General features: G+C 44.4%; 1 protein-coding gene across 1 annotated transcript; it reads right to left on the bottom strand.

Annotated features, from left to right (window-relative positions):
* Nucleotides 1–840: 840 nt before the first annotated feature.
* LOC115188260 (rap guanine nucleotide exchange factor 5-like) lies at nt 841–22,130 on the bottom strand. The gene is made up of 4 exons (XM_029747107.1): nt 22,121–22,130; nt 21,867–22,002; nt 20,942–21,054; nt 841–961 (listed from the first exon to the last, which is right to left on the bottom strand). The coding sequence occupies exons 1-4, from the start codon at nt 22,128–22,130 to the stop codon at nt 846–848; spliced, it is 375 nt and encodes a 124-aa protein (XP_029602967.1). The 3' UTR covers nt 841–845.
* Between the last annotated feature and the right edge of the window lie 2,729 nt (nt 22,131–24,859).

Here is a 24,859-nt window from a genome sequence, read left to right on the forward strand (position 1 = left end):
GGTGTTTACTGTAGTCTAGAGGTAAGGGTGGTGTACTATAGTCTAGAGGTAAGGGTGATACTGTAGTCTAGAGGTAAGGGTTGTTTACTGTAGTCTAGAGGTAAGGGTTGTATACTGTAGTCTAGAGATAAGGGTGTATATTGTAGTCTAGAGGTAAGGGTGGTATACTGTAGTCTAGAGGTAAGGGTTGTATTGTAGTCTAGAGGTAAGGGTGGTGTACTGTAGTCTAGAGGTAAGGGTGATATACTGGTGTCTAGAGATAAGGGTGATACTGTAGTCTAGAGGTAAGGGTGATATACTGTAATCTAGAGGTAAGGGTGATATACTGTAGTCTAGAGGTAAGGGTGATATACTGTAGTCTAGAGGTAAGGGTGATATACTGTAGTCTAGAGGTAAGGGTGATATACTGTAGTCTAGAGGTAAGGGTGATATACTGTAGTCTAGAGGTAAGGGTGATATACTGTAGTCTAGAGGTAAGGGTGGTATACTGTAGTCTAGAGGTAAGGGTGATATACTGTAGTCTAGAGATAAGGGTTGTATATTGTAGTCTAGAGGTAAGGGTTGTTTACTGTAGTCTAGAGGTAAGGGTGGTATACTGTTATCTAGAGGTAAGGGTGATATACTGTAGTCTAGAGGTAAGGGTTGTTTACTGTAGTCTAGAGGTAAGGGTGATATACTGTAGTCTAGAGGTAAGGGTTGTTTACTGTAGTCTAGAGGTAAGGGTTGTTTACTGTAGTCTTGAGGTAAGGGTTGTATACTCTAGTCTAGAGATAAGGGTTGTATACTGTAGTCTAGAGGTAAGGGTTGTTTACTGTAGTCTAGAAGTAAGGGTGGTGTACTATATTCTAGAGGTGACCACCACAGCCTGAAGTAGAAGGATATTGTCCCAGAAGAGCTTGACACAGATCACTGGTTGACATGAACACCAGGTATGTCAGCAGGAAGTCATCCAGGAGGGGCTCTGTAAAACAGGAAACACATAATTTACAACAGCATCCAATAGAACTGGCTAAAACTCAGTAGTGGAAAAGTACTCAATAGTAATACTTAAGTAAAAGTAAAGACACCTTCATAGAAATGACTCAAGTAAAAGTGAAAGTCACCCAGTAAAATACTAGTTGAGTAAAAGGCTAAAAGTATTTGGTTTTAAATATACTTAAGAGTCAAAATAAATGGAATTGCTAAAATGTACTTAAGTATCAAAAGTAAAAGTATAAATAATTTCAAATTCCTTATATTAAGCAAACCAGACAGAACAAATAGCCAGGGGTACACTTCAACACTCAGACATAATTTACAAACGAAGCATTTGTGTTTAGTGAGACTGCCAGATCAGAGGCAGTAGGGATGACCAGGGATATTCTCTTGGTAAGTATGTGAATTGGACAATTTTCCTGTCAAAATGTAACGAGTAATTTTGGGTGTCAAGCTAAATGTATGGAGTAAAAATTATATTATTTTCTTTAGGAATGTAAAAGTATAAAATATGTAAATAGTAAATTACAGATACTCAAAAAACAACTAAAGAATTACTTTTAAGTATTTTTACTTAAGTAGTTTACACCACTGCTAAAACTTATTCAAATCCAATGTAATTGGATAGAATTGAATGAATTGAATACATTTATTAAACATTTTAAATGTAAAGCTTGTATGATCATTAAAGCTACCTTCAAGTATCAGTAGGTTTCTTCTAAGATGCAGACCATCCAAAAATGTGCTCATCAATATATCTTTATTTTTAAATGATCTCTGAAAAGTGAATTCCACCCTCTGACCTCTTTTGTAACGTTGATCTTTTCCTATATGAATCTAAACTCCTCCCACCGCCTGTTACGGTTGGCTCCAACGCCATCCAGCTCTCCCTCCACCTACAGCCTCTCTGTGTTCACACTGTGTCCAGCTCTCTGCTCCACCTACAGCCTCTCTGTGTTCACACTGTGTCCAGCTCTCTGCTCCACCTACAGCCTCTCTATGTTCCCACTGTGTCAAGCTCTCCATCCACCTACAGCCTCTCTGTGTTCACACTGTATCCAGCTCTCTGCTCCACCTACAGCCTCTCTATCTTCCCACTGTGTCCAGCTCTCTGCTCCACCTACAGCCTCTCTATGTTCCCACTGTGTCCAGCTCTCCTTCCACCTACAGCCTCTCTGTGTTCACACTGTGTCCAGCTCTCCTTCCACCTACAGCCTCTCTGTGTTCACACTGTGTCCAGCTCTTGCTCCACCTACAGCCTCTCTGTGTTCACACTGTACCAGCTCTCTGCTCCACCTACAGCCTCTCTATCTTCCCACTGTGTCCAGCTCTCTGCTCCACCTACAGCCTCTCTATGTTCCCACTGTGTCCAGCTCTCCTTCCACCTACAGCCTCTCTGTGTTCACACTGTGTCCAGCTCTCCTTCCACCTACAGCCTCTCTGTTCCACTGTGTCCTGCTCTGCTCCACCTACAGCCTCTCTGTGTTCCCACTGTGTCCAGCTCTCCTTCCACCTACAGCCTCTCTGTGTTCCCACTGTGTCCAGCTCTCCTTCCACCTACAGCCTCTCTATGTTCACACTGTGTCCAGCTCTCCTTCCACCTACAGCCTCTCTATGTTCCCACTGTGTCCAGCTCTCTGCTCCACCTACAGCCTCTCTATGTTCCCACTGTGTCCAGCTCTCCTTCCACCTACAGCCTCTCTATGTTCCCACTGTGTCCAGCTCTCCTTCCACCTACAGCCTCTCTATGTTCCCACTGTGTCCAGCTCTCTGCTCCACCTACAGCCTCTCTATGTTCCCACTGTGTCCAGCTCTCCTCCACCTACAGCCTCTCTATGTTCCCACTGTGTCCAGCTCTCTGCTCCACCTACAGCCTCTCTATGTTCCCACTGTGTCCAGCTCTCCTTCCACCTACAGCCTCTCTATGTTCATACTGTGTCCAGCTCTCTGCTCCACCTACAGCCTCTTTATGTCATACTGTGTCCAGCTCTCTGCTCCACCTACAGCCTCTCTATGTTCCCACTGTGTCCAGCTCTCCTTCCACCTACAGCCTCTCTAAGTTCCCACTGTGTCCAGCTCTCTGCTCCACCTACTTCCTCTCTATGTTCCCACTGTGTCCAGCTCTCTGCTCCACCTACAGCCTCTCTATGTTCCCACTGTGTCCAGCTCTCTGCTCCACCTACAGCCTCTCTATGTTCACACTGTGTCCAGCTCTCCTTCCACCTACAGCCTCTCTATGTTCCCACTGTGTCCAGCTCTCTGCTCCCCTACAGCCTCTCTATGTTCACACTGTGTCCAGCTCTCTCTGCTCCACCTACAGCCTCTCTATGTTCCCACTGTGTCCAGCTCTCTGCTCCACCTACAGCCTCTCTATGTTCACACTGTATCCAGCTCTCCTTCCACCTCCATCCTCTCTGTGTTCACACTGTGTCCAGCTCTCTGCTCCACCTACAGCCTCTCTGTGTTCCCACTGTGTCCAGCTCTCCTTCCACCTACAGCCTCTCTTTGTTCATACTGTGTCCAGCTCATTTAGTAGTGACCTGGAAGAACACCATGGAGTTTTTCAATCACTACACTATTGAAATTATTGAAAGTAATGTCTATTGAAATTAATTTCTTCATTGAGCAATGTGTAAACGTATTAGCAAACCTGTGGACGGACACAAAATAAGGACCAATCTGGCAACCCCAATGCATTGTGGGGAAAAAAAGTAAAATTTGAAAATATTAATACACATTGAGAATTTATGAATATTTATCCCCTACACAATGTCTAAGTGTTGTGATAGCAATATGCAAAAGCACATTGGCTTAAAGAAATCATTAAGGGAAAAGGATTTTAATTAGATAAGGGTGACAGGTCTCAACCAGGGAAAGTAATGACTCCTAACAATCAGTGAAAGATCCTCGTTCAATGTGAAAATGACTGGAACACATATAGAGCCCGTCCCAAATGGCAACTTATTCCCTTGTGTTCCACTTTTGACCAGGGCCCATCTAGGGAATTGGGTCCTATTTGAGACACAGCTTATAGACTTTGGAAATGAGAATGTTAATTAATGAACACAGGAATGGAACACAGGTTGACAGAGAGAGAGATTGAGAGGGGATCTGAATGTGTGTGAGTTGATCTTTCTACTGGTCCTGACCTAGTCGACTCATCGTTATTCTAAGTTACTCAGGTAATGACTCACACGCTTTCCAATGATGATTGTTCCATTTTCATTTGCTCCCTGGATACTTAAGCTATGTCCAATGACTTTCTCCTTCCCCTGTAGCCTGACGTTACTGGGCTGTTCTGTCTGCTACAGGAAGTACCAGGGAAGATAAGGCAATACGGTGTCAACCTGCTGCTTGACTCTCTAACCGCCGGTGAAGTCGATGCTCTAAATCAAATTCTATTTGTTGTGGCAATCTGATGTTTGCTTAGCCTTAACCCATTGCTTTAATGTGTTTTCAAGCACCATTGACGTCGCTGTGTCCTTGTGTGCAGACATCTCAAGGTTACAGGACATGTCATTCCTAGATATTGGCTTTGATTTCATTCTTAACAAGGTCTTTGAACGTGGGTTCAGGTGAGGATCATCTAATCAACAGATTTGTCCATGTGAATATACCAACTCAGCTGGAAAATCTATTCATTTTAGTTTAAAAAAAATAATTTGTTGTGTGTTTCTTTGGTGAAAGTGCACCATTGTGAAAATAAACCGTTCCATTTGAGAGGAATTTCAAGGGATCTCATCAGAGAACTAGTCAGTGATTATTTGCTGTGTTTGTCAGTGGCATTAAGAGGTTTGTTGTTTGTTTGTAACTGCATACTTATGTCTTGAGCATCCCGGAAACTATTATTACGTAGGAAACAGGAGAAGAAGACATTTGGAAGTCCAAAAGCTTGGGGTGGGTTGACATTCTGTGTCGTGCAGGGCCAGAACTGATCGTCCAAGTTATGCAAGTCATTGAGAGGAAGGAGAGTGCCCGTGCCTGTGAGTGTGTGTGTGTTTGTGCATGCCTGTGAGTGTGTGTGTGTCGGTGCATATGCTTGTGAGCCTGTGTGAGTTTGTCTGTGCATGCCTGTGAGTGTGTGTGTGTGTGTGTCTGTGCATGCATGTCAGTGTGTGTGTGTCTGTGTGTGTCTGTGCATGCCTGTGAGTGCGTGTGTGTCTGTGCATGCATGTCAGTGTGTGTGTGTCTGTGCATGCTTGTGAGTGCGTGTGTGTCTGTGCATGCCTGTGAGTGTGTGTGTGTCTGTGCATGCCTGTGAGCATGTGTGTGTGTTTCCAGAAAGGGTGCCATGCCGCCAGGCCACAGAGTAAAGACAAGCTGTTCAAATCCTATTAGTCAGAATGTCTTCCCTCCTCAGCTCTGTGTAAGTGTGCCTCACAGCCCAGTATTGTACATTCTCCCCTTTAATTTCACACTTACTTCCCAGGGCTTTGTGTGCTGCGTTCAGCTCCACAGAACACTACTCCCACCCTCACGTCATTATGTTAATCCACAGCACAGCATACAGCTGTAGACACATCAGTCACTCAGCTCTTTATGAGGATGCCCACAGAGCTACATTCAACACACACACTAAAACACTGCATACTGGTACTGGCTACTACAGCAGACAACTCCCAAGACCCAGACACATCTTGTATGATGTGCAAGAACACACCACACACACACCACACACACCCAACACACCACACACACACACACACCCACAACACACACACACACACACACCACACACACACACACACACACACCACAACACACACACCCACATAAGCTAATGCACACACACACCACACACAGACACCTCTTGTACAGTTGTGAATAAAATGACATTAAATTAAATCTCTTGTGCCTGTTCTTTCCAGATAACCCTGACCTGACCCGTCTGAGCAGTATCCATAATAAACACTACTATCCACTGACCTGACCCGTCTGAGCAGTATCCATAATAAACACTACTATCCACTGACCTGACTCGTCTGAGCTGTATCCATAATAAACACTACTATCCACTGACCTGACCCGTCTGAGCAGTATCCATAATAAACACTACTATCCAATGACCTGACCCGTCAGAGCAGTATCCATAATAAACACTACTATCCACTGACCTGACCCGTCTGAGCAGTATCCATAATAACACTACTATCCACTGACCTGACCCGTCTGAGCAGTATCCATAATAAACACTACTATCCCTGACCTGACCCGTCTGAGCAGCATCTATAATAAACACTACTATCCACTGACCTGACCCGTCTGAGCAGTATCCATAATAAACACTACTATCCACTGACCTGACCCGTCTGAGCAGCATCCATAATAAACACCACTATCCACTGACCTGACCCGTCAGAGCAGTATCCATAATAAACACAACTATCCACTGACCTGACCCGTCAGAGCAGTATCCATAATAAACACTACTATCCACTGAGCTGTAGGATGGGCCAGCAGTATCCATAATAAACACTACTATCCACTGAGCTGTAGGATGGGCCAGCAGTATCCATAATAAACACTACTATCCACTGAGCTGAAGAATGGGCCAGCAGTATCCATAATAAACACTACTATCCACTGAGCTGTAGGATGGGCCAGCAGTATCCATAATAAACACTAGTATCCACTGAGCTGTAGGATGGGTCAGCAGTATCCATAATAAACACTACTATCCACTGCTGTAGGATGGGCCAGCAGTATCCATAATAAACACTAGTATCCACTGAGCTGTAGGATGGGCAGCAGTATCCATAATAAACACTACTATCCACTGAGTCTGTAGGATGGGCCAGCAGTATCCATAATAAACACTACTATCCACTGAGCTGTAGGATGGGCCAGCAGTATCCATAATAAACACTACTATCCACTGAGCTGTAGATGGGCCAGCAGTATCCATAATAAACACTACTATCCACTGAGCTGTAGGATGGGCCAGCAGTATCCATAATAAACACTACTATCCACTGAGCTGTAGGATGGGCCAGCAGTATCCATAATAAAAACTAATACCCACTGAGTTGTAGGATGGGCCAGCAGTATCCATAATAAACACTAATATCCACTGAGCTGTAGGATGGGCCAGCAGTATCCATAATAAACACTAATATCCACTGAGCTGTAGGATGGGCCAGCAGTATCCATAATAAACTACTATCCACTGAGCTGTAGGATGGGCCAGCAGTATCCATAATAAACACTACTATCCACTGAGCTGTAGGATGGGCCAGCAGTATCCATAATAAACACTACTATCCACTGAGCTGTAGGATGGACCAGCAGTATCCATAATAAACACTACTATCCACTGAGCTGTAGGATGGGCCAGCAGTATACGTAATAAATACTACTATCCACTGAGCTGTAGGATGGGCCAGCAGTATAGGTAATAAATACTACTATGCACTGAGCTGTAGGATGGGCCAGCAGTATCCATAATAAACACTACTATCCACTGAGCTGTAGGATGGGCCAGCAGTATCCATAATAAACATTACTATCCACTGAGCTGTAGGATGGACCAGCAGTATCCATAATAAACACTACTATCCACTGTGCTGTAGGATGGACCAGCAGTATCCATAATAAACACTAGTATCCACTGAGCTGTAGGATGGGCCAGCAGTATCCATAATAAACACTACTATCCACTGAGCTGTAGGATGGACCAGCAGTATCCATAATAAACACTACTATCCACTGAGCTGAAGGATGGGCCAGCAGTATCCATAATAAACACTACTATCCACTGAGCTGTAGGATGGGCCAGCAGTATCCATAATAAACACTACTATCCACTGAGCTGTAGGATGGGCCAGCAGTATCCATAATAAACACTACTATCCACTGAGCTGAAGAATGGGCCAGCAGTATCCATAATAAACACTACTATCCACTGAGCTGTAGAATGGGCCAGCAGTATCCATAATAAATACTAATACCCACTGAGTTGTAGGATGGACCAGCAGAATCCATAATAAACACTAATATCCACTGAGCTGTAGGATGGGCCAGCAGTATCCATAATAAACACTACTATCCACTGAGCTGTAGGATGGGCCAGCAGTATCCATAATAAACACTAATATCCACTGAGCTGTAGGATGGGCCAGCAGTATCCATAATAAACACTACTATCCACTGAGCTGTAGGATGGGCCAGCAGTATACATAATAAATACTACTATCCACTGACCTGACCCGTCTGAGCAGTATCCATAATAAACACTACTATCCACTGACCTGACCCGTCTGAGCAGTATCCATAATAAACACTACTATCCACTGAGCTGTAGGATGGGCCAGCAGTATACATAATAAATACTACTATCCATTGACCTGACCCGTCTGAGCAGTATCCATAATAAACACTACTATCCACTGACCTGACCCGTCTGAGCAGTATCCATAATAAACACTACTATCCACTGACCTGACCCGTCTGAGCAGTATCCATAATAAACACTACTATCCACTGACCTGACCCGTCTGAGCAGCAGTATCCATAATAAACACTACTATCCACTGAGCTGTAGGATGGGCCAGCAGTATCCATAATAAACACTATCCACTGAGCTGTAGGATGGGCCAGCAGTATACATAATAAATACTACTATCCACTGAGCTGTAGGATGGGCCAGGAGTATACATAATAAATTCTACTATCCACTGAGCTGTAGGATGGGCCAGCAGTATACATAATAAATACTACTATCCACTGAGCTGTAGGATGGGCCAGCAGTATCCATAATAACACTACTATCCACTGAGCTGTAGGATGGGCCAGCAGTATCCATAATAAACACTACTATCCACTGAGCTGTAGGATGGGCCAGCAGTATCCATAATAAACACTACTATCCACTGAGCTGTAGGATGGGCCAGCAGTATACATAATAAATACTACTATCCACTGAGCTGTAGGATGGGCCAGCAGTATACATAATAAATACTACTATCTACTGAGCTGTAGGATGGGCCAGCAGTATACGTAATAAATACTACTATCCACTGAGCTGTAGGATGGGCCAGCAGTATCCATAATAAACACTACTATCCACTGAGCTGTAGGATGGGCCAGCAGTATCCATAATAAACATACTATCCACTGAGCTGTAGGATGGGCCAGCAGTATCCATAATAAACACTACTATCCACTGAGCTGTAGGATGGGCCAGCAGTATCCATAATAAACACTAGTATCCACTGAGCTGTAGGATGGGCAGCAGTATCCATAATAAACACTACTATCCACTGAGCTGTAGGATGGACCAGCAGTATCCATAATAAACACTACTATCCACTGAGCTGTAGGATGGGCCAGCAGTATCCATAATAACACTACTATCCACTGAGCTGTAGGATGGGCCAGCAGTATCCATAATAAACACTACTATCCACTGAGCTGTAGGATGGGCCAGCAGTATCCATAATAAACACTACTATCCACTGAGCTGAAGATGGGCCAGCAGTATCCATAATAAACACTACTTCCACTGAGCTGTAGGATGGGCCAGCAGTATCCATAATAAACACTACTATCCACTGAGCTGTAGGATGGGCCAGCAGTATCCATAATAAAACTACTATCCACTGAGCTGTAGGATGGGCCAGCAGTATCCATAATAAACACTACTATCCACTGAGCTGTAGGATGGGCCAGCAGTATCCATAATAAACACTACTATCCACTGAGCTGTAGGATGGGCCAGCAGTATCCATAATAAACACTACTATCCACTGAGCTGTAGGATGGGCCAGCAGTATCCATAATAAACACTACTATCCACTGAGCTGTAGGATGGGCCAGCAATCCATAATAAACACTACTATCCACTGAGCTGTAGGATGGGCCAGCAGTATCCATAATAAACATACTATCCACTGAGCTGTAGGATGGACCAGCAGTATCCATAATAAACACTACTATCCACTGAGCTGTAGGATGGGCCAGCAGTATCCATATAAACACTACTATCCACTGAGCTGTAGGATGGGCCAGCAGTATCCATAATAAACACTACTATCCACTGAGCTGTAGGATGGGCCAGCAGTATCATAATAAATACTACTATCCACTGAGCTGTAGGATGGGCCAGCAGTATACATAATAAATACTACTCCACTGAGCTGTAGGATGGGCCAGCAGTATCCATAATAAACACTACTATCCACTGAGCTGTAGGATGGGCCAGCAGTATCCATAATAAACACTAATATCCACTGAGCTGTAGGATGGGCCAGCAGTATCCATAATAAACACTATATCCACTGAGCTGTAGGATGGGCCAGCAGTATCCATAATAAACAGTACTATCCACTGAGCTGTAGGATGGGCCAGCAGTATCCATAAACACTACTATCCACTGAGCTGTAGGATGGGCCAGCAGTATCCATTATAACACTACTATCCACTGAGCTGTAGGATGGGCCAGCAGTATCCATAATAAACACTACTATCCACTGAGCTGTAGGATGGGCCAGCAGTATCCATAATAAACACTACTATCCCCGAGCTGTAGGATGGGCCAGCAGTATCCATAATAAACTCTACTATACACTGAGCTGTAGGATGGGCCAGCAGTATCCATAATAAACACTACTATCCACTGAGCTGTAGGATGGGCCAGCAGTATCCATAAAAACACTACTATCCACTGAGCTGTAGGATGGGCCAGCAGTATCCATAATAAACACTACTATCCACTGAGCTGTAGGATGGACCAGCAGTATCCATAATAAACACTACTATCCACTGAGCTGTAGGATGGGCCAGCAGTATCCATAATTAACACTACTATCCACTGAGCTGTAGGATGGGCCAGTAGTATACATAATAAACACTACTATCCACTGAGCTGTAGGATGGGCCAGCAGTATCCATAATAAACACTACTACCCACTGAGCTGTAGGATGGGCCAGCAGTATACATAATAAACACTACTATCCACTGAGCTGTAGGATGGGCCAGCAGTATCCATAATAAACACTACTATCCACTGAGCAGGCCAAGCCGTCTTCTATGAGTTAATAAAACTATTGCGTCTTAATTGGCACCTGGCCAAAACAGTTGCACTATAGGGAATAGGATGCCTAAACCAGCCAATGAATATTTAATTATGGGATGGGGCTAGACTCTGCAAGATGCTTAGCTCATTAGCAGGTTCTGCTTCCCATCATGTACTTCTCTACAGTATGAAGCACTCTGCTCTAGTGGCATATTTAGGTCAATAGTACCATGACATCCTGAAATGAGTCTCCCTGCTTATACAAATAATATTACATTAAAAAGAGAAACATACCACATACACACCTCTTGTGCTGCTGGTACGACATTAAATCTCTTGTGTCTGTTCATTCCAGATAACCCTGAACTGACCCCAGTCTGAGGAGTATCCGTAAAAACACTCTATTTTCTTTTGTAACCTTTGTTTAACTGGGCAAGTCAGTTAAGAACTAATTCTTATTTACATTGACGGCCTACACCGGTGAAACCCAGACGACACTGGGCCAATTGTGCGCCGCCCTATGGGTCTCCCAATCACGGCCAGTTGTGATAAAGCCTGGATTTGAACCAGGGCAAGTTATCTTCGATGAGAAGATGGCTACAATAGTACCATGACATCCTGAAATGAGTCTCCCTGCTTGTACAAAAAATATTACATTAAAAAGAGAAAATCCAACTCGTATGGCTGGTGAGGTCCAACGGCAATAACTACTGTAATCCTGCAATGTTAGAAATAGGAGTCCCGCTAGCGGTGAAACTGGAGAGCGCGCAATTCAAATAAATTATCATAAATATTATGGATTTTAAACATTTATGTACATATAAATGTCTTATATCGGCTGAAAGCTTAAATTCTTGTTAATTGTCACAGTATCTAACGAAGGTGGCGCCCCCCTCGGTCGGGCGGCGCTCGCCGGTCGTCGTCGCCGGCCTATTAGCTGCCACCGATCGTTGTTTCTGTGTCTTTTGGTTTTGTCTGTCTATCCCGCACCTGTTTTGTGTTTGTCATTAGTGGGGGTTATTTAGTGTGTATTTTCAGTTGGGTTCTCGTGCGGGATTGTTCATTTGTTCACTCAGGACAGTTGTAATTATATCCGATTAAGTAGACATTATATTGCCGGGCTGCGCCCCGCGCGCTGTTTGTTTTCCAGTGCGCTTATTTGTTTTGGGAAAAGTGTTTTCTCCTGGCGGACTTCGCCACGCGCCCTGTGCCCAACGGCTATTGCGTCTTGTATTTATTATTAAAACTCAGTTGCTCCGGCCCTCTGTCTCCTGCTCCTGATTTCACATATCTACTGGTCCTAGACAATCGTGACATTAATCTAACTGCACTGTCCTATTTACAGTAACTATTACAGCGAAAACATGCCATGCGATTGTTTGAGGATGGCACCACACATCAAAATATCTTTCCACAGGCACAGGTTTCATACATTCACAAATAACAATTAAATGTTCAGTTACTTTTTGAAAATCTTCCTCTGATCTGTCATCCAAATGGTCCCAGCTATAACATGTTGTGTTGTTTTGTTAGTTAAAATCCTTCTTTATATCCCAAAAAGTTTGTTTAGTTGGTGCCACCGATTTGAGTAATCCACTCGTTCAACATTTTCTCCTACCATATCTATTGTGTTATATTCTCTTACATTATTTGAACATTATATGCATATCCTGGCTTCAGGGCCTGAGCTACAGGCAGTTTACTTCGGGCACGTCATTCAGACAGGATGTGGAGAAAAAAGGGGCCTAGCCCTAAGACGCTTTAGGAAACCACAGCAAATGAAAGAATAGGCTATGGGCTGAGCAATGCTTGGGCTTGTAAAATTCTCAGGTTTTCCTGAAATCCCAGTTTGAAAGGTCCTGGATTCAGGAGGATAGAAGCAGGAAGTCCAGAATCCTCCAAGCAGAATTCCTAGGAATATTAGGAAAGTTACCATCATTTTGCAAGTCTAGCCATGCTAGAAATATCTCTTACATTATAAAGATTACTCACAGCTAACTACAATAAGAGCCCAGGTCTTCCTCCTTACTGTTTTCATGCTGAAGCAGTCTGCAGGATCAGTGAATGGCCAGGGGACATAGACTCTATTCTATTAACCAACGGTCAGTCAATCTCTCTGTGTCCCAAATGGCACCCTTTTCCCTTTATAGTGCATTACTTCTGACCAGTGTCCATAGGGCTTTGGTCAGAAGTAGTACGCTACATAGGGTATAGGGTGCCATTTGGGACACAGACTCTGTTCTGCCTTTACTTCACTGAACACAGCACAGATAGGCCCACAGCCCCTGTTACTACCACTAGAACTTGACCAGGGAGAGATTAGTTGAGGACACAGTCCATATCTTCCACTTAATCAAGGAAGGAGAGAAAGAAGCAAATGGATTTGCATGCAAATTGCATGAGAAATTGTACATTGATGTTATTCATCTATATCTCTATGTACTATGGGCATTGATATCTATTCATATTCTCCCTACAAGTAAAGTTATTTGGAAGAGAAAGCTAACGTGGAATGAATATGTAAGGCAAATTGTAAGTGTGCGATTATTATATTATTACTGTAGCATGTGCATGCAAATCTATCATACAATAGCCATGACTTCATCCAAACACTCACGTCAAACCAGATTTACTTTCCCATTACACAACAAGCATCCCAGCTATGCATTTCAATAAGCATTCATCTCTGATATTATACCAGTAGTCATCTCTGAAATTATACCAGTAGTCATCTCTGACAATACACCAGCAGTCATCTCTGATAATACCAGTAGTCATCTCTGATATTATACCAGCAGTCATCTCTGTCAATACACCAGTAGTCATCTCTGATTTATACCAGTAGTCATCTCTGATATTATACCAGTAGTCATCTCTGATAATACACCAGTAGTCATCTCTGACAATACACCAGCAGTCATCTCTGATAATGTACCAGTAGTCATCTCTGATATTATACCAGTAGTCATCTCTGATATTATACCAGTAGTCATCTCTGATATTATACCAGCAGTCATCTCTGACAATACACCAGCAGTCATCTCTGATAATGTACCAGTAGTCATCTCTGATATTATACCAGTAGTCATCTCTGACAATACACCAGCAGTCATCTCTGATATTATACCAGTAGTCATCTCTGATAATACACCAGTAGTCATCTCTGATATTATACCAGTAGTCATCTCTGATATTATACCAGTAGTCATCTCTGATATTATACAAGTAGTCATCTCTGATATTATACAAGTAGTCATCTCTGCTATTATACCAGTAGTCATCTCTGATATTATACCAGTAGTCATCTCTGACAATACACCAGTAGTCATCTCTGATATTATACCAGTAGTCATCTCTGATAATACACCAGTAGTCATCTCTGACAATACACCAGTAGTCATCTCTGATATTATACCAGTAGTCATCTCTGATAATACACCAGTAGTCATCTCTGATAATACACCAGTAGTCATCTCTGACAATACACCAGTAGTCATCTCTGATATTATACCAGTAGTTATCTCTGATATTATACCAGTAGTCATCTCTGATATTATACCAGTAGTCATCTCTGATATTATACCAGTAGTCATCTCTGATAATACACCAGTAGTCATCTCTGATATTATACCAGTAGTCATCTCTGATATTATACCAGTAGTCATCTCTGACAATACACCAGTAGTCATCTCTGATATTATACCAGTAGTCATCTCTGACAATACACCATAGAGCAATTACATACAGTGGGGGAAAAAAGTATTTGATCCCCTGCTGATTTTGTATGTTTGCCCACTGACAAAGAAACAAAAAAATCCAGAAAAACGCATGTTAAAAATGTTATAAATTGATTTGCATTTTAATGAGGGAAATAAGTATTTGACCCCCTCTCAATCAGAAAGATTTCTGGCTCCCAGGTGTCTTTTATACAGGTAACGAGCTGAGATTAGGAGCACACTCTTAAAGGGAGTGCTCCTAACCGCAGCTTGTTACCTGTATAAAAGACACCTGTCCACAGAAGCAATCAATCAATCAGATTCCAAACTCTCCACCATTGCCAAGACCAAAGAGCTCTCCAAGGATGTCTGGGACAAGATTGTAGACCTACACAAAGCTGGAATGGGCTACAAGACCATCGCCAAGCAGCTTGGTGAGAAGGTGACAACATTTGGTGCGATTATTCGCAAATGGAAGAAACACAAAAGAACTGTCAATCTCCCTCGGCCTGGGGCTCTATGCAAGATCTCACCTCGTGGAGTTGCAATGATCATGAGAATGGTGAGGAATCAGCCCAGAACTACACGGGAGGAACTTGTCAATGATCTCAAGGCAGCTGGGACCATAGTCACCAAGAAAACAATTATTAACACACTACGCAGTGAAGGACTGAAATCCTGCAGCGCACGCAAGGTCCCCCTGCTCAAGAATACATATACATGCCGGTCTGAAGTTTGCCAATGAACATCTGAATGATTCAGAGGACAACTGGTGAAATTGTTGTGGTCAGATGAGACCAAAATGGAGCTGGAGGAATGCTGCCTATGACCCCAAGAACACCATCTCCACCATCAAACATGGAGGTGGAAACATTATGCTTTGGTGGTGTTTTTTGCTAAGGGGACAGGACAACTTCACCGCATCATTTGACGGGGCCATGTACTGTCAAATCTTGGGTGAGAACCTCCTTCCCTCAGCCAGGGCATTGAAAATGGGTCATGGATGGGTATTCCAGCATGACAATGACCCAAAACACATGGCCAAGGCAACAAAGGAGTGGCTCAAGAAGAAGCACATTAAGGTCCTGGAGTGGCCTAGCCAGTCTCCAGACCTTAATCCCATAGAAAATCTGTGGAGGGAGCTGAAGGTTCAAGTTGCCAAACGTCAGCCTTGAAACCTTAATGACTTGGAGAAGATCTGCAAAGAGGAGTGGGACAAAATCCCTCCTGAGATGTGTGCAAACCTGGTGGCCAACTACAAGAAACGTCTGAACTCTGTGATTGCCAACAAGGGTTTTGCCACCAAGTACTAAGTCATGTTTTGCAGAGGGGTCAAATACTTATTTCCCTCATTAAAATGAAAATCATTTTATAACATTTTTGACATGCTTTTTTCTGGATTTTTTTGTTATTCTGTCTCTCACTGTTCATATAAACCTACCATTATAATTATAGACTGATCATTTCTTTGTAAGTGGGCAAACGTACAAAATCAGCAGGGGATCAAATACTTTTTTCCCCCACTGTAGATTCATAATGAAGGCATTGAATCACATACAACAACGTGTGCATAATGCAGTGGTCTGATTATTAAAATAACACATTAAAAAGAATGTAGGCCTACCATGTGTGTGTCCTAAATGTTCCCCTATTCCTTTTGTAGTGCACTACTTTTAAAGAGAGCTCAGGTCAACAGTAGTGCACTATAGGGAGTAGGATGCCATTTTGGACACATTCCACAGAAGCAGAATTGCAATGCCTTATGGGTTAAGAATCAGTCTGCTCGTTAGTGAACAGGACAGACCTCAAACCAAAACATCAATCTTCTTTGTTGACAATCTCTTCTCTCGTTAAGTAGATGGTAACACAATGTTCCAGTTGGACTTTTTGTTTTGTGATGTGTACTTTCTGGTAATGAGTGAATCTGTGCTGAGGGGGAATCAATAGCAGCACTCAGAGGTTTGGCTCAGGGAGAGAAGGCAAGTGCGAACACTACCCAACACTGAGCGATGGTTGCATCCCACATGGTACCCTATTCCCTTTATAGTGTACTACATTTGACAAGAGCAGTGGTATTCAAACTGTTTCAGTTGGGATCCCGTAACTTATCGAGACCCCACCCCAAATCCAATGACGCAAGCTTGAAATCGGTACATTTAGGTTTTACATTAAAAAATGATCTTCAAAATGAAAAGAAACCAATAGATACATTTACTCAATAAAATTAAGTGTCATTATCTTTCTCAAAAACATGTGTATATTGTCCCATACAGTAATCTGTACTCTTATTTCTTTGTTCCCCCCCAAAAAACAGTTCATTTTTTTGGTGGGGGGGGGGTGTTCCCCCGTGACCCCACTAAGGGTCATGACCCCGACTTTGAATAACACTGGGATATAGTATATAGTAGAATACAATGATGTGTAGAGCTGTACATTACATTATCGGCTTATGGTGATCACATCTTCCTCAAACATTCCTGTGGTGTTCTTTAGAAGAAGTGCTCTCTGGCAGAAAGATATCTTTTGCATTCTTTATAATGTCTGGGTTAGCCTGGGTATCTGGGAACTAACCCTCAACAGCTATAGCAGCTTGAATATTATATTTAAAGATTGTTCTTTTCACTTCATTGAGATATCAATTATATATGAGGAGATTTATATTAGCTCTGCTTATCATCAACCCCCAACACATTGACTACGACGTCCTAAATGGCATCCTATTCCCTAAGTAGTGCACTACTTAGAGAACAGGGTACCATTTGGAACATAGCCATATGTCTTCACATGGCCGGCTGCCTGCGTGAAGCTAATGACTTCTCATCAGAACATCACCATCTCCTCATGACAGGTTTAGTAGAGACAATATTTTATAGTTGCATGGTTTTTAGTGAAGCTGAGATTCCATATTATCCCGTATGATCTCCCCCCCTTGTTATTCTGGAGGGAGCAGTGAGAGCCGCCCAGGGCCCCAACAGTAGCATTAGCAGGGTTGCAGAATGAACAGAGAGAGAGCGAGGGTAGGGGGAGAAAACAGGGAGGGAGAGGAGAGAGTGATGACTAGTTTAGAGGAGCCAGGACTGAATGGACTCTGGAGTTACTGTATGAAGGATCTTTGACAGGCGATCAGTGTCTCATTGGGACGTACAGAGCTGAGTCCCTATCCCCTGCTAATAGAACACCGATCTGAACATCAAATTGACCCAAAAATCACAATTTCCTGATACGTCCTCTACACTGCTTCCTGCATTTGCTCGTGATTCTCGTGACCTCGAGAGAAGGTCTAAGTGTTCAGATAAGTTCAGTGACGCCACAAACACACACTTACTCATCAGAATGAGCAATGATGTGGTCTGGCAGGAGCAAGGCATGGAGCAGGCAGCCTGACAGGGAACTCATATTGGACCGGCTGCATCCTTCTCCCATCTCCCTCTGCTCTATATATCAGCCTCCTATCTCCCTTCTCCCACTGCTCCATATATCAGCCTCCCTTCTTCCTTCTCCCATCTCCCACTGCTCTTTATAACAGCCTCCCTTCTTCCTTCTCCCATCTCCCACTGCTCTGTATATCATCCTCCCTTCCGCGTTCTCCCACTGCTCTATATATCAGCCTCCCTTCTCCCTTCTCCCATCTCCCACTGCTCTATATATCAGCCTCCGTTCTGTCATCTCCCACTGCTCTATATATCAGCCTCCCTTCTCCCATCTCCCACTGCTCTATATATCAGCCTCCCTTCTCCCATCTCCCACTGCTCTATATATCAGCCTCCCTTCTCCCATCTCCCACTGCTCTGTATATCAGCCTCCCTTCTTCCTTCTCCCATCTCCCACTGCTCTGTATATCAGCCTCCCTTCAGCGTTCTCTCATCTCCCACTGCTCTATATATCAGCCTCCCTTCTCCCACTGCTCTATATATCAGCCTCCCTTCTCCCTTCTCCCACTGCTCTGTATATCAGCCTCCCTTCTCCCATCTCCCACTGCTCTATATATCAGCCTCCCTTCTCCCATCTCCCACTGCTCTATATATCAGCCTCCCTTCTCCCTTCTCCCATCTCCCACTGCTCTATATATCAGCCTCCCTTCTCCCATCTCCCACTGCTCTATATCAGCCTCCCTTCTCCCATCTCCCACTGCTCTATATAGCCCTCCCTTCTCCCTTCTCCCATCTCCCACTGCTCTATATATCAGCCTCCCTTCTGTCTCTCCCACTGCTCTATATATCAGCCTCCCTTCTCCCTTCTCCCACTGCTCTATATATCAGCCTCTTCTCCTCTCCCATCTCCCACTGCTCTATATCAGCCTCCCTTCTCCCTTCTCCCATCTCCCACTGCTCTATATATCAGCCTCCCTTCTCCCATCTCCCACTGCTCTATATATCAGCCTCCCTTCTCCCTTCTCCCATCTCCCACTGCTCTATATATCAGCCTCCCTTCTGTCATCTCCCACTGCTCTATATATCAGCCTCCCTTCTCCCATCTCCCACTGCTCTATATATCAGCCTCCCTTCTCCCATCTCCCACTGCTCTATATATCAGCCTCCCTTCTCCCTTCTCCCATCTCCCACTGCTCTATATATCAGCCTCCCTTCTGTCATCTCCCACTGCTCTATATATCAGCCTCCCTTCTCCCTTCCCACTGCTCTATATATCACCTCCCTTCTGTCATCTCCCACTGCTCTATATATCAGCCTCCCTTCTCCCATCTCCCACTGCTCTAATATCAGCCTCCCTTCTGTCATCTCCCACTGCTCTATATATCAGCCTCCCTTCTCCCTTCTGTCATCTCCCACTGCTCTATATATCAGCCTCCCTTCTCCCTTCTCCCTCTCCCACTCCACTGCTCTATATATCAGCCTCCCTTCTCCCTTCTCCCACTGCTCTATATATCAGCCTCCCTTCTCCCATTCCCACTGCTCTATATATCAGCCTCCCTTCTCCCTCCCTTCTCCCATCTCCCACTCCCACCGCTCTATATATCAGCCTCCCTTCTCCCTTCTCCACTGCTCTATATATCAGCCTCCCTTCTCCTTCCCCACTGCTCTATATATCAGCCTCCCTTCTCCCATCTCCCACTGCTCTATATATCAGCCTCCCTTCTCCCTTCTCCCATCTCCCACCGCTCTATATCAGCTCCCTCCCTTCTCCCATCTCCCACTACTCTATATATCAGCCTCCCTTCTCCCTTCTCCCATCTCCCACCGCTCTATATATCAGCCTCCCTTCTCCCATCTCCCACTGCTCTATATATCAGCCTCCCTTCTCCCTTCTCCCATCTCCCACCGCTCTATATATCAGCCTCCCTTCTCCCTTCTCCCACTGCTCTATATATCAGCCTCCCTTCTCCTCTCCCATCTCTCTCTATATATCAGTCTCCCTTCTCCCATCTCCACCGCTCTATATATCAGACTCCCTTCTCCCTTCTCCCATCTCCCACTGCTCTATATATCAGCCTCCCATCTCCCTTCTCCCATCTCCCACTGCTCTATATATATCAGCCTCCCATCTCCCCTTCTCCCATCTCCCACTGCTCTATATATCAGCCTCTCTTCTGTCATCTCCCCTCTCTCTATATATCAGACTCCCTTCTCCCTTCTCCCATCTCCCACTGCTCTATATATCAGCCTCCCATCCCCATTTCCCACTGCTCTATATATCAGCCTCCCATCTCCCATTTCCCACTGCTCTATATATCAGCCTCCCTTCTCCCTTCTCCCTTCTCCCATTTCCCACTGCTCTATGTATCAGTCTCCCATCTCCCTTCTTTCATCTCCCACTGCTCTATATATCAGCCTCCCACCTCCTTCTCCCATTTACCACACGCTCTATATATCACTCTCCCAGAAGCAGCCTGCATCTCTCACTTTATCTCTCTCAATCTATCTCTCTCTTCTTTCTCTATCACCCTATTTCCTCATCACCATACATAGTCATACATCTATCCCTCTTAGTAAGAGACACTTCTCTCTCTCTCTCTCTCTCTCTCTCTCTCTCTCTCTCTCTCTCTCTCTTCAATTTAAGGGGCTTTATTGGCATGGGAAACATATGTTTACATTGCCAAAGCAAGTGAAATAGATAATAAACAAAAGTGAAATATACAATAAAATATGAACAGTCTCTCTATCTCTCTCACGCCTCTTTAAAAATATTCACATAATTTAGCATAGATTAACATAGATTAACATAGATTAAAAGTAGTAGCCAGAGGCCAAGAATATTGATTTGGGGGGGTAAGTGACTGACCTGACTCCTTAGTCTGCTGTGTGCTCTCCTGGTCATCACGGTGGTTGTCCAGCCTCAGGACAGACAGCAGGTGTTCTAGGATCTTCTCTGGGGTCCCTGACACCACCACGTACCTGTCAGAGACAACACTGTCACTGGACGAGTCGTCCTCGATGGAGGACAGAGAGCGACTGCTGCTCCACACCTCCCTCCATCCCCCTCTCCCTCTGACTCCTCCTCGTCTATGTAGCGGAAGTAGGGAACATCGAAGGTGGGGACTTTGGTGGCCTTGGCCCCTTCCTCTGCCCAGCTGGCGCTGTCACTGCCCCCGCTTCCACTGCTGCCTTCCTCTGAGTCTTCCTCCTCATCCTCCTCCTGCTCCACCAGAGCCACCGCTGCCAGCTGCCTGCCCTCCTCCCGCTGCCGCAGGTCCGGGGTGGCCGCGGCCGAGTGCCCATCCTCAGCATGTCCCTGTGCCCCTTACAGCCGGTACCACTGTTGCCGTGGTTACTGCTGCATGCCTTCCCTCAGCCACCCATTGGCCCATCCGCCTAGCTGTCCCCTGCTGCAGCTGCTATAGAGCCCTGGGAGAACCCTGGTCCTGTGGTCTCCCTACCCCAGAGACAGTTCTCCACACCCAGCCTGAGACGGTGACACTCTCCCCTGTGTCTACACAGCCAGTCAGAGCCAGTCAGCCAGCTACGGCTCACTCCCGGCTTACTCACTCTCTCTCACACACACACGCTAGCTCCATCCATCTGTGTGCTGTGAGCTGCAATGCAAGCACACGCCGCCTGTGTTTAGAAGTGTATGTGTGTGTGTGTGTGTGTGTGTGTGTGTGTGTGTGTGTGTGTGTGTGGAGACTGAGGAGGAGAACGACTAGAAGGAGGGCGGAAAGAGAGAGAGTGAGAGGGAGGGGTAAAAGCGGAGAGACAGAGAGGCTTACCTCCTGTCCCCCTCTGGTCTCCCCCCTCCCCTGGCCGATGCAGAGGGGGCTGGCCGCTGTGACGACACTCTCTGGAGCACCAGCACCTCCTGGCCCCGCTCCCGCAGACATACACGGACTGCCTCGTCATGTGGGCCTGGAGGGAGGGAGGAGGGAGGGAGGGAGGGAGGGAGGGAGGGAGGGAGGGGAAGAGAGAGGGAAGGAGGGAGGAGCATAATCACTAAGGAGATTCCCTGTCTTTTCTTTCCTCTCACCACATCCCATTGATTTCCATCACAATAGCCCTGTCACATCCAGTCCTCTGAATGAAAGACCTTCTCCATAGATTACAATAATCTTCATTCATTTTTATCAGTAAACCCCGTCAGGAATTGTATTTCCATTCACATAATCAAACGAATGCATATTTTAATGAACAATTGTTCTTTAGAGGATATGAATGCTGTTTAGACCATGATTTATCAATCTCCTTCCGTAACACTTTGGATGTGTTTTATGTGAGAGCAGGTCTTAGTGTGTTGTAAAAAACCTGGGTTTAAAGGGTTTGCTGTTGGCCTCAGATGAGACAGCTCTGGGTTTTCTAACGTCACCCCTGTGTGCTCTGTGTGAGGGTTTCATAAGAACGAGAGATAGGGACTTGTGCAGAACACACGTTCACACACAGGAACACCACACAGGAACACACACACCCACGATGGCAATGTCCACTTCATCACCAGAGTGTTATCAATCTGTCCCAGCCTTCAGGCACATAGGAAACACTTAACTGGTCATCTCTCCTCTCCCTCCATCCCCCCTTCACACTGTTTTCTCCCTCCCCCCTCTCTTTTCCACCCACACAGGAACAACAGAGTCCTCTGCTGTGAATGCCTCTCCTCTGGTCACCCAGTCTCATGTACTCATGGGTCAAGAATAGCAGTTTAAACCCCCTGAGACAATTACCACAACAACAACTACCACTTATGACTGTTCCCCACATGCAGTAGAGCAGAATAAGATGTGAAGCTAAATCAATTACTATACAGTTCCTCCATGTATATTCAGGAGTAGTCACATTATGTAGTCCACTCTCTCTGTGAAATACCCAGGGGTTGAATTGGGATATTGTAGTAGTCACATATGTAGTCCACTCTCTCTGTGGGAATACCAGGGGTTGAATTGGGATATTGTAGTAGTCACATTATGTAGTCCACTCTCTCTGTGGGAATACCAGGGGTTGAATTGGGATTTGTAGTAGTCACATTATGCAGTCCCTCTCTCTGTGGGAATACCAGGGGTTGAATTGGGATATTGTAGTAGTCACATTATGTAGTCACACTCTCTCTGTGGGAATACCAGGGGTTGAATTGGGATATTGTAGTAGTCCATTATGTAGTCCACTCTCTCTGTGGGAATACCAGGGGTTGAATTGGGATTTTAGTAGTAACTGTCCCAGATAATGGTGTTAAATATTATTGCTAGGTTATTACTAGGTTATTAAAAACTAAGAGGCAATGAAAGTGTGTGTGTGTGTGTGTGTGGGTGTGTGTGTGTGTGGTGTGTGTGTGTGTGTGTGTGTGTGTTGTGTGTGTGTGTTTGTGTGTGTGTGTGGGTGTGTGTGTGTTCGCATGCTGTGTCGAACTGTGATGTTTTTTCCCCTTAAGTCCTAATCAAGAGTTCATTATCTTTATCAATACGATTGGTTCAATAAGACAATAATGTCTTGAAGGGTGTGTAAATTAGAAAGAGAGTTCCATCACCACTATAATCTGCATAGAGGGTTAACACCGGCACCAATGCAGACAAAGGGGAAGAAACAAATTGAACCAATGTAGGCCGGGGGATATTGGCTGCAGTGGAAACCAAGGGACACATGAAGGCCCTTTTAGGAATCGAGGTTGGGATGATGTGCAAGAGAAGTGTAGTGGGGGGTTGTGGGAACTGGGAAAAGGAAGTCACATTCAACCATTTGTAGCTGTTTGGGTCATAACTGAACAAACACAAACACACACGGATGCATAAATACCAGATGGAAATCACTATTCAGTTACCTCAGAGAGCATTAGGGATTCGTAGAGGGAGTGGATGAATACTGGAAAACATTAATACATAAGCTCCAAAAAAATTGTATTCTTCAACAAAATATCCTGTAATGGTGATTGTAATGGGCCTGTAATGGTGATTGTAATGGGCCTGTAATGGTGATTGTAATGGACTGGTTGAACCAGGACTAGTGATTCTACATCTCTCTTCCATTCCATCTCATTATTTCTCTCATCGGATGTCTGAACATGTCAGCTTTGCAAGTAGACATGCATGATGATTTCTGCCAAGTATACAGTTTGCATAATAAACCAATTAAATGAATGGTTGAAGCATTTGACATTCAGTAAAGTCGGTGATATTTAGGCAGTAGATACAGAGCCAGAATAGTACCCTATTCCCTGTATAGTGCACTACTTTTGGTAGGGGGATGGGAATAGGATGCCATTTGGGATGCACTTTATCAATAGGTGGTAGAGTACAGTAGATGAATAGGTGGTAGAGTACAGTAGATTAATAGGTGGTAAAGAACAGTAGATTAATAGGTGGTAGAGTACAGTACTTACTAGATGGTAGATTACAGTAGATTACTAGATGGTAGAGTACAATAGATGAATAGATAGTAGAGTACAGTAGATTACTAGATGGTAGAGTACAGTAGATTAATAGATGGTATAGGTCCAGTAGACTTACTAGATGGTACGAGTGCAGTAGATTACTAGATGGTAGATTACAGTAGATTAATAGTGTAGAGTACAGTAGATTAATAGGTTCTAGAGTACAGTAGATTAATAGTGGTAGAGTACAGTAGATTACAGGTGGTAGAGTACAGTAGATTAATCGATGGTATAGGTACAGTAGGATTAATAGATGGTATAGTACAGTAGATTATAGGTTCTAGAAGTACAGTAGATTACTAGATGGTAGAGTACAGTAGATTAATAGGTGGTAGAGTACAGTAGATTAATCGA

Source organism: Salmo trutta, unplaced genomic scaffold, assembly GCF_901001165.1.
Source record: "Salmo trutta unplaced genomic scaffold, fSalTru1.1, whole genome shotgun sequence".
NCBI classification, from domain to species: domain Eukaryota; kingdom Metazoa; phylum Chordata; class Actinopteri; order Salmoniformes; family Salmonidae; genus Salmo; species Salmo trutta.